The following is an 11,028-nucleotide window of genomic DNA, read 5'->3' as shown; positions in this document are numbered from 1 at the left end:
AGGTGACTTTTACTTTGCAAATGTATACTTTTCTATGCTGTTTGGATTGTTAAAATATTTGCATGTATTACTCCAATTTTTTTTACTATTAATGGACTTTTTGGGCATTGAGGTTATAATCCCTTTTGCTTTCTTTTTATACATTTTTTTATTTTAAAAAAATATCATTTAAAGAGTTAAATATGAAAACATCCAAACAAACTTATAAAAACTTTAAAGCAGGCACTAATTAAATCTAAAATTGCCTTAAACATGGGGCGCCTGGCTGGCTCAGGTAGAGCATGTGTGACTCTTCATCTCGGGGTTGTGAGTTCGAGCCCCACGTTGGGTGTGGAGGTTACTTAAAAAAATAAAATCTAAATAAATAAATAAATAAAATTGTCTTAAACAAAAAAGGTGATTATCAAACATTTTGTCTTTCAAAATATTTATTTCAAGTATAAACTTATTAAAGTACTATATATAGGAAGACAATCACATATAAGATAGTTAAGTAACAAACTTGTGGAACACAATCATTTGATCATCGAAATATAAAAAAAGAAAATAATTTTATATTAGATAATTTGATTGAAAACAGTGTTATTTTATTCAAGTAACAAGCCCGAACCAGTTCCCAACTAAGAGTTAAAGCTCTTTTCTCTATATCTTCATACACTCAGCCCTTAGACAAGGATCATAAATTTTAAACTGGAATTATCCCCCTAGAAATCCATATTTAAAGTTTCTGTTACTCTTATGGAAATTATTCAGTTTTGTTTATTTTTCATAAATATTTTCGAAATGCCACTAAGCAAACACATCCACCCTTGGACAATGTCTAAATCCTTTTGTTTACAAAAGTAGAAATAGCTACATAATGAGTCTGAGGTAAAGTGAGAGACATCGGTGGGTTATTAATCTATATTGGAATAATCTGTCATTGGATGGCAGAGTAAAAATGTGAATGTGCCTTGAAAGTTGGTACCATCTGATAACAACCCACGTCAACACAAACCTCCTGGTTCCTTTCCCAATGGTATGCATGAGTGCCCTGAAGAGAATCACCAGGAGCAGGAAAAGTTACAAGCTAAGTTCTTGTTGGCCAGAGATAGTCCCCGAACCCTGTACACCAGGGGAAATGCACAGCTGTCCCCAAGAGCGCATGTGAGCCAAGTCTGGTGTGGGAGAGAGACCCCATTTATTTGGGCGAGGCACGCTCTGTGCCCCCCAGAGAGTCACCATGAGGGAGCGGACCCTTACCACCGAGGCCACTCTGTCCTACAGAACTCCATCCTGGGTCTGTCAGCTGACCTCTGTCCTTCCATCCTGGGCCATTCTCCGCCTGACTCTGAAGGTTGGAAGACTGGGTTTCTTCCTCTTGTTCTTCATCGTCTGAACCAGATTCGTCATTGTAGAAGTGAATTGTGGCTTGCACTGGGAAACTGGCCAGCACTTTTTCCCCAGAACTCTGCAGATACTCTTGGCGCTTTGAAATGGGTAAATAAAGTCTAATATTTAAGAAACAAATACACCATTAATCACCCTGAAACAGGCTAACCTCCATCTAGCGGGTCCTCTTCCCTAGAGGCATCTAACTCCCAATCTCCCTCTCTGATCTTGCCTTCACTGTGCAGAGTGTTTTCTAAATCCTCAGAACACAAAAACGTGGGCAGGTGGAGAGACCTGGCAAAAGGAACCCTACACACCAGTTCAGAAACAAGCTATAATCGGAGTGAGCAGATCGATTTAGACCACCACGGGAAAAAGGATGTGCTTCCATGAAGGTAAAAGGAAATTAAAACCCTGAGTTTCATGATGAAGAGTCTCATTCTGATCAAACAGAGAATGTCACTTATCCTGGAGAATATATGTCCTATTTAGGTTAGGCCCCACTCCCCCTAGTACCCCCAAGGATAGGGAATGTTGTGACCTTTGGGCTCTGGAGGAAATATGACTCTGGAACCACAGTCTAGAGAAGCAGCTAATTTTTCTGGACATTGCTACAGAGAAGCTGTAGGGGTAGGTTCCTAGCTTTGCCAGAACAGAAAACGGTAACCCTGACTATGTGTCTAAAGAATAGGAGGAAGGAAGGAAGGAAGGAAGGAAAGAAGGAAAGAAGGAAGGAAAGGAGGGAGGAAAGGAGGGAGGAAGGGAGGGAGGGAGGAAGAAAGGAAGGGAAATAACCTAAATATATAAACTTGGAACTCTAAATTCAGGTTTTGTAGAATTTAGGATTACAGTTATACATGGAAAGTATTTAAAATACCCTTCACTCTCCCCATAACCCCTTATTCTTATGCCTTTCACTAATTTATTGCATTTTTTCCTGAGGTCTTCTGAGGAACTGAGAGGGATTATCATTTGACCACTACTTATTTGCAAAGCTGATTTCTTTTTTATTTTTAAGTAATCTCTATGCCCAACATGGGGCTTAAACCTACAACCCGGAGATCCAGAGTCACACACTCTACCAACTGAGCCAGCCGTGCACCCCTGCAAAGCTGATTGCAACTTCTCTCTCTTTGGATAGAAAAGAAAAGAGAGAGAGGGAGAGAGAATGCCCTACTATAAATAATGCATGACAATTCTGAACTTCCTAGGATTTCTGATAAGCCAGGGATTCTCAACCTCCAGAGCACACTTGGCAATGTCTGGAGACATTTCTGGTTGCCTCAACTGAGAAGAATCCACTAGCATGTAGTGCGCAGAGGCCAGGGATGCTGGTAAACATCCCATAATGCCCACCACAGCCCCTTACAACAAAGAACTATCCAGCTCCAAGTGTCAATAGTGCTCGGGTTGAGGAACTCTGCAACAAACAGAGAAAAAGAAAACCATTATATATACATATATATAATTTCTACATATAGGATATATATTATATATAAATATATTAAATATATTAATTTATATATATTTCTATATTATATAAAATACAAATAACGACAGAATATGATATAATTATATATTATATATAATATATATTATATAGAGAGAATATTATATAAAATACACGTAATGACAGAAACATAAACATAGTTTAGGTTTGGCCATATTAAAAATTAGCTGTAATGCTGAAGTATTTACAGGGGAATTTGAATTTGTAGGCTGTCTGGAAGTGCTCTAAAATTCTAACAACAGGGGCGCCTGGGGGCGCACAGTCGGTTAAGCATCCAACTCTTGGTTTCACCTCAGTTCAGGATCTCAGGGTTGTGAGATTGAGCCCAGGGTCGGGCTCTGTGCTCAGTGGGGAGTCTGCTTGGGATTCTCTCTCTCCCTCTCCCTCTGCCCCTCCCACTTGTGCTCTCTCTCTCTCAAATAAATAAATCTTAAATAAAATATTCTGGGGCAACTGGGTGGCTCAGTTAGTTAAGCGACTGCCTTCGGCTCAGGTCATGATCTTGGAGTCCCAGGATCGAGTCCCGCATCGGGCTCCTTGCTCAGCAGGGAGTCTGCTTCTCCCTCTGACCCTCCCCCCTCTCATGCTCTCTCTCTCTCTCTCTCAAATAAATAAATAAAATCTTTAAAAAAAAAATAAAATATTCTAACAATAATAAAAACATAATTGGGAGAGGGTGATACACACGATCAGATCTGAAGACTGTTGATAATTATTGAGGCTGGAGATGGGCATGTGGAGGCCAGTGACTATTCTCTCCCCTTGTGTGTAAGTTTGAAATTTTTTGTAATAAAAAGATAGAATAAGGGGTGCCTGGGTGGCTCAGTTGGTTAAGCGACTGCCTTCGGCTCAGGTCATGATCCTGGAGTCCCAGGATCGAGTCCCACATCGGGCTCCCTGCTCGGCAGGGAGTCTGCTTCTCCCTCTGACCCTCCTCCCTCTCATGCTCTCTCTCATTCTCTCTCTCTCAAATAAATAAATAAAATCTTTAAAAAAAAAAAAGATAGAATAAACTTGTGTCCTTGGTTTGTAATGCACGCTTCACCAGTCCCTGCATTTTCAGGGAACCAAACATTGGGGGGCAGCAGAGTGTCTGTGGTAAGCAGGTGCCTGGGTGCGCGGGGCAGGTGGTGCTCACGGGGCATGAAGGAGGGTGGTGGCCCTCAACTCCGATGCACGTTGGGATCAGCCGGGGAGCCTGTGAAAATCCAGACACGTAGGCCTTGCCCAGACTGAGTGCGTCAGCACCCCCCAGGGAGCCGCCCAGAGTCTGTATTTTTAAAGCTTCCCGAGTGATCCTGTGGGGAATAAAGACCACTGGTGTCAGGGGCATGAGGAAAGTTTCCCTTTTCCAAAAATCACTCTTTGACCAGTCTGAAGGGCTTTCAATTTTATCTCTAGCAATTAGGATCTTTGGATTTTACTGAAGCTTTCGGTCTTCCAGGATAACCAGGGTAAAAATACTCTTCCAGGATGGGGAGAGAAAGAGACCGAGAAACAGATACAAATCCTGAGCGTGAGCCACCTGCCCAAAGTGGATGAAATGTAAGAGGGACACAGCAGGACACAGTCCCCCAGGACTGTGGGAGCTCAGAAAGCCTGGAGGAGCCAACCGCGGTGGAGCCATCCACCCGGCCCCTCATTCAGTCACACACATGTTTTGAAGGTTTACTTTGCTCTGGACGATAGACTAACTGATGTCCTGGGAGAGAAATCGGAATGGGCTTAAATATTTAAGTAGATCAGCAGACACACATATACAATTCATATTCCGTTGAATTTAACTCAAGACATAATATGTAATGAGAGGTAAAAACAAAAGACAAAGGAAAGGGTGCCTGGGTGGCTCAGTTGTTAAGCATCTGCTTTCAGCTCAGGTCATGATCCCAGGGTCCCGGGATAGAGCCCCGCATCAGCCTCCCTGCTCAGCGGGAGGCCTGCTTCTCCCTCTCCCACTCCCCCTGCTTGTGTTCCCTCTCTGGCTGTCTCTCTCTCTGTCAAATAAACAAAATCTTTAAAAAAAATTAAAATTAAAAAAATGTTTAAAAAAAAGACAAAGGGGGCGCCTGGGTGGCTCAGTTGGTTAAGCGACTGCCTTCGGCTCAGGTCATGATCCTGGAGTCCCGGGATCGAGTCCCGCATCGGGCTCCCTGCTCAGCGGGGAGTCTGCTTCTCCCTCTGACCCTCCTCCCTCATGTGCTCTCTCTCTCTCTCTCATTCTCTCTCTCAAATAAATAAAATCTTTAAAAAAAAAAAAGACAAAGGAAAGCGGTCAATCCAATTTGCAACTAGAACACTGAATGAATGAATGAATGATTCCAGAATGGATTCCAGAAATCCAACAAAAAATCCTTGAAGTTTCTTGGGGTAATAATAACTAAATATTAGAGAATATACTGAATTATTTTCCACTTTGTTGAGAATGTGCACAGTTGAAGACATTAAAGTGTATTTATGCCTCTATTAAAAGGAAATAATCTATTTCTTACTGTGAGGTCATGTTACCTTACAGGATGCTGAAACCCAAAGGCCCCCTTTGATCCCGGAGTTTGTTGGTCACCTTCAGGTTCAAGCTGTAAAGACAGACATGTACAATAACAGACATGGTCAAGAACCTCGTAGTCAACAACCTTAGCATCCTGAAATTCTAAAAAAGAAAGTCCAAGTAGTCTGTACTTCTTAGTATCAATATCAATTTTAGAGACAGTTTAAACACCCTCACGGTATTTGATAAGCCCCTCTTTCTCTTCCTGTTGTCAGCAATGTCCTGGGCACTGTGAGGGATTCAAAGATGGAAAGATGAGTCTGACACAGTCCTGCAGTTCAGGTTTTTTCAATCTAACGGGAAAAGACACACGTAGGCAAATGACTACACTACAAAGCCTCGTACAGCAAGATGCCAATGATTCTAGGCAGGGAGGAAGAAAAGTTTCACGGAGGGCCTAGCGGAGACGTCAGCAGCATTTGGGTGTGCAAGTCTGAGACCATTCCTGGTGGAGGGGAACATCAAATTCTGAGGGGCCAGAAAACAGAGAGCATAGGTGGGGAGAGGTGAGGAGCCCAGTGTGGAATGAAGGAGAAGCTGTGTTATTTAATGGGCTCCAGCAGGAAGCTGAGTCCCGATTACAGGATACCTTGAATACCTACTTTTGAGCCTGGGTTTCATTCTGGAGACAGCACTAGAGACCATTGCTGGTTTTTGAGCCAGGAGTTCAACAGTCAGATCTGTATTTTAAGGATAATGGTGGCCCCGGGGAGCAGTGCACAGCCTAGATCGGGGAGGTAAGGGCTCAGAGGAATGGGGCAAGAAGGGATAAAGGTCTGAACACTGACAGGAAGGCAAGGAAAGATGGATCCCAAGGGCTCTTCTGTAGTATTAAAAAAACCACTTGACCACTTGAATATCACGAGTGGAGGAAAGGGAAGCCAGTCCGAGCCACTAAGGGCAACATTGATGGAGATAAGATACAAGCAGAAAGAGAGAGAGAGCGAGCCAGGCTTGTCCATGCTGTGACCAGCATCGGCGCTAGGGAGGTGAAGGGACAGTCACACCTGCCTGTCCAGGACTGACCCCATTCTACCCAAATTCGTGAGATCCTGAATCTCAGTGAACTTGGCCTGAACTGTGGTCAGATGATCTGAGAGGCTGCAAAGCTGGTAATTGTCATTTGATCTCAGAGCTCTGAAAATTTTAGTTATTATGGAAAGCGGAAAGTGGGGCGTCTTGGGACAGACCATCCGGGAACAGCTTGAAAGCGAGCTGAAATGGCCTGGGGCAATGGATCAGAAACCCCAGCCCTTGGGTTTGCATGGAGTCTAGCAGAAAGCAGATCGGGAGTGAGACAAAATCTGCTAGAGCAGGACAAGGAAGGACTGTGAGGATGGTTTGTCACCAACGATCATCACACCCATTCTATCCCGCAGTGATAGGTGTGTGGCCTTCGTGAGTAAATGTCATTATATTTTACCAACCGTATTTTTTACAATATGCCTGCGTGAGTGAAGTTAGGGAAGGAAAATGAGGCTCTTGGAACAAAATCTCTTCCAAAATGAAGTTCGCTTTTTGAGGACTCCAGAGACTCATGTCTGTGTTAGGTTCTGTTTGTAATTATGAAATACCCCTAATTGCTCACTACCACAGTAAGCCATCCTGGGCTGTCAGAGTGACTTTATATCCTGTGAGGGGAGCGCATCTAATGCCACGGTGCAAACTTTGGTGGACACCAAAAGACAGTGTTAGCACAGAAAGACAGCTTCCTTTAAGTGAGTAATTCTGACCAGACACTGTGAAACATACAATATGCCTTTAAAAACTGTACAACTTTACCCCCAACATACATAGCTTTAAAAAAGTATGCCACGGGGCGCCTGGGTGGCTCAGTCGGTTAAGCGTCTGCCTTCAGCTCAGGTCATGGTCCCAGGGTCCTGGGATCGAGCCCCGCATCGGGCTCCCTGCTCAGCGGGAAGCCTGCTTCTCCCTCTCCCACTCCCCCTGCCTGTGTTCCTGCTCTCGCTCTCTCTCTCTCTGTCAAATAAATAAATAAAATCTTAAAAAAAAAAAAAACGGTATGCCACAAATGTCTTCCAATTAAAGATCATTTTCTGATGACAGAAATGTCTACACATTCACACTTGGATAATTCAAGGGCATCAGCAATGTATACAAGGAAAGGTGTGTGTGTGTGTATGTGTCCTTAGGAGTAAGAGAAGAGATACAAGCAGACTTTAATCATTAGAGTCGCCCGTTCCCCTCCCCATGCAGCTTCTGACCCCGATAAAGCGACGGTGTGGGAAGCCTATAAAATGGGAGGATGAGCCCAGCAGACACCTCTTTTTAGGAAATCCCCTCCCTTGCAAGGTGGGCAAGTGGCCAGGAGCGAAATGTAACAGAGGTCAACAAAGGCTTAGGCTGTCCTTCATTTCCCCCAGGCAGGAGAGGGAGACAGGTCCCAAGGGGAGGCAGGGGTACCAAATGGGTGAGGATGACCCCAGTGCTCAGGGCACAGGGCCTCGAACGCAGCCCTCGAATTTTTCCGGGGGAAATACACAACCCGGCTCTAGAGCCAAGGCATTCTCCCGCGTTGTCGGGAGAGGGCGCTGTTGAGCAAGAAGCGTTCCCTCCCCGCGCCAGGCTGCGCTCCGCCTGCCCGGGCTCCCGGAACAGTGCGCGGTACCTAGAACCTGCGGTCGCCCGGTGCTGTCCTTTCCGCCTGGCCCGCTGGGCTCTCCAAAGAGCTAGCCGGGCAAGCGGGGCAGCGTGCGCTACAGCCCCCTCAGAGTACCCCCACTCCCAAAATCCACGGACACAACTGTGCCATGCTGACGATCAACTAGCAACTTCCTACAGCTGAACACTTTTCTGCAAGTAATCATTTTTCTCACAAATATCCTTCTCATCATAAGAGGAAAAAACCCATCTGCCTTGCATACTACACTGTGCTATTGTATTTTTATTCTTGCAACAACTGATAGGCTCCATATACATTTCATTTAACAAAAAATTGGATAATTGTGAACTTCTATCATTTCTCCCTCTCCCAAGCACCTTTTAAAGGGCTTATGTTTAAGAACTTAAGTTTGGGGGCGCCTGGGTGGCTCAGTTGGTTAAGCGACTGCCTTCGGCTCAGGTCATGATCCTGGAGTCCCTGGATCGAGTCCCGCATAGGGCTCCCTGCTCGGCGGGGAGTCTGCTTCTCCCTCTGACCCTCCCCCCTCTCATGTGCTCTCTCTCATTCTCTCTCTCAAATAAATAAATAAAATCTTAAAAAAAAAAAAAAAGAACTTAAGTTTGAATGCAAAAGGTGTTGATTATTTTCCATTATTTAGATATTGCACGTATTTAAGAGTAACTTGGGCTACACAATCATATCCCTTGTTAATTTGATATAGATTGTTTCGTTTTTAAAATAACAGCAACAATTAAAACTTCCGTCATCTGGGCTAATCTAATATAAAGTAGTCTGAATATCAAAATACAGTCAAAGGTCAGCTTTCGTGCACCTGAGTTTCTTATCATATTACAAATAACTGCCCACATAACATATACCACATGTTTGGTAAATTAAATGCATGATCCTTCCCAGCCTGATTAGCTCTTCAGCATTATAAAAGACATCAACTTACAATTTAAGATTTTTTTAAAAAGGAAAGGTAAATTCTATGAAAGCAAGCCATTACTTCAAAAGTATAAAGCAATTTAGTTACCAGTGCAGGAAACAAAAGAATTGTGGTGGAGATTAATCTTTACCCACAAAGCCCTCGGCTGGAGAGTATTTGCTCAAACATGAATTACCCCAGGAGCGCTTGCAGACTGGGCAAAAGTGCTTCAGAAAGGGCCAGATGGTGGGGGGGGGGGGGGGGGCTGGTTTCAAACCACACCTTCTGGGCACCCCAGACTGGTCTCTGCCCTTATTTGCACTGTGGTGTGAGCCCACCAGTAATGGTGCACACAGAAGGGAGACTGGGGCAGCCTTCTCCCCTCCTCTCTCTACCTGCTGGTTTCCGGGGGGGTGGGGGGGTGGGGGGTGGTACTCAACATAAAGAAATCGCTCTCAATTGCTCTTTTCTAGAACTCTCAAAATGCCCTTGAAAGAGCTACGCCATAGTGGTTTTGCTTTTCAAGAAAGAAGCAAGCAGGAGCCCAATCTATACACGTGATCAGGTCTGATCAACAGCAGGCTCACCCAGGTTCCCTCTCCCAGGCCCACAGGCACTTCTGCATTAAGAGGACCAAGGGAGGGACAAGCTGAGGAGGCCTTTCATGGTCATTTTTTAGTTTTGCCACTTTCTAGCTGAACCCTTCGATACCACAATGCCCACCTTAACCTTACCCGGCTTCCAGTTCTGGTCAGCTCAGCTTCTTGGGGTGTGAGGATCCAAGGTCTCCACGGTGTGGGGCTGGAAAGGCAGGGACCAGAGGTGAACCCCAGAATTTTCTGCTGTCTTTTAAAAGTATATCATAAGAGTTATCATTCTTATCAATTCCAATGTTTGCCTGAGAAAGAGTCACTGGATACCGCAGAAAGTTCTCTCAAGTTCATTTGCGGCTTGTTTTTTTTGTTGTTGTTTTTTGTGGTTTTTTTTCCTCCTGCCACATTCTCAGTTCTCTGCCTTCACTGGCTTTGAGAAGTCCCAAATCTGATGCAATTATCAGGGGACACATTAGTTGAGAGATTTCTTTCCCAACCTGACTGGATTATTCAATTGATTCCCCACTGTAGCTGGCGACTTTTTTGCTCATTAATTTCAACCGCACCCCCTCTGCTGTTGAAGGATCTTGACCCTGCAGAGATGATTCCACAGGGTTCTACGATGCGAAAGCGGGGTGGGCTTGGGGATGGGTTTCTCCTCTCTGGCTGCCTAGCCACCCAGCCCCTTCCACACTTTAACTGTACTACCTTGAAAGGGCTGAGCCCCCAGCGCAGGGCAAACAAAGACTGTCATCGAGAGTGTGACAGTCCGCGTGCTGAGGGGATCCCCTGAAACAAGGCTAGCTGAGAGGCCCCGAGACTCCAACGTTCCCAGCCCAGTGAATTTCAGATCTATGAATGGAAGCGTTGGCCCATTTGCTCGCGGGGCGCTTCCGGGGCCTCCACACTTCGGCACCGTGCGCGGAAAATGGAGAGGACTGTGCATGCCCGTCTAAGGCTAAGGAACTTGCGCGGCGTCGCCGTCGGGCTCCGGGGCTCCGCCCGGGTTCGGGGGGCTCCGCGGCGCTGGAGCGTCCGGCTCTGCGCTCGCCGCACCGACGCGCCGCGCGCCTCTCGACGCGTCCAGGGGGCCGCGGGGACACCCTCACCTCTCGGGCCCGCGCGGCGGCGGTGGCCTCCGGAGACCGTCCGCGGGGCAGTGACAGACGCGCCCCCGCGCCTCCCGGGCTCCGGCCGCCGCCTCGGGTCTCATGGTGCCCGCGCAGCCAGCGCCTCTCCGGCGGCGCCAGCGACACGGCCGCGCCTCTAACCGCTCGGGCGAGGGCGCTCACCTACCAGTGCGCTCGGCGCCAGGTTTAAAAACAGGGGCGGGGCGGGAGGGGACAAGGGAAACCGAGGAGGGGGCGGGGAGGGCGCTGGCGAGGCTCCGGGAAGGGACGGGGAAGCCGGGGAGGGGGAGGGGACGGGAAAAGCTCCAGAAGGGGCGCAGCGCGGGGG

The 11,028-nt window shown here is 46.4% G+C and overlaps 1 protein-coding gene across 2 annotated transcripts; it reads right to left on the bottom strand.

The window, feature by feature from the left end:
• Positions 1–441: 441 nt before the first annotated feature.
• Positions 442–10,818, bottom strand: RIPPLY3 (ripply transcriptional repressor 3). Of its 2 annotated transcripts, XM_035017676.1 has the most exons (4): positions 10,680–10,818; positions 9,712–9,778; positions 5,387–5,454; positions 442–1,490 (listed from the first exon to the last, which is right to left on the bottom strand). In XM_035017676.1, exons 1-4 carry the CDS (start codon positions 10,781–10,783, stop codon positions 1,181–1,183), a joined length of 549 nt encoding a protein of 182 aa, XP_034873567.1. In that variant the 5' UTR covers positions 10,784–10,818; the 3' UTR covers positions 442–1,180. The 2 variants fall into 2 exon arrangements, with proteins under 2 accessions (XP_034873567.1, XP_034873568.1); XM_035017677.1 differs by lacking the exon at positions 442–1,490 and having other exon boundaries at positions 5,128–5,454.
• Positions 10,819–11,028: the final 210 nt, after the last annotated feature.

Source organism: Mirounga leonina, unplaced genomic scaffold (genome assembly GCF_011800145.1).
Source record: "Mirounga leonina isolate KUSES-001 unplaced genomic scaffold, KU_Mleo_1.0 Mir_172, whole genome shotgun sequence".
Lineage (NCBI taxonomy): Eukaryota > Metazoa > Chordata > Mammalia > Carnivora > Phocidae > Mirounga > Mirounga leonina.
This window is presented reverse-complemented; position numbering and strand designations above follow the sequence as displayed.

Coding starts and splice junctions, on each gene's coding strand:
- RIPPLY3 (XM_035017676.1), bottom strand. CDS start 10,783: ATGAGACCCGAGGCGGCGGCCGGAGCCCGGGAGGCGCGGGGGCGCGTC. Junction 9,779..10,679: donor CCGCCGCGCGGGCCCGAGAG/GTGAGGGTGTCC, acceptor CTGCCTTTCCAG/CCCCACACCGTGGAGACCTT. Junction 5,455..9,711: donor TGACCAGAACTGGAAGCCGG/GTAAGGTTAAGG, acceptor CTGTCTTTACAG/CTTGAACCTGAAGGTGACCA.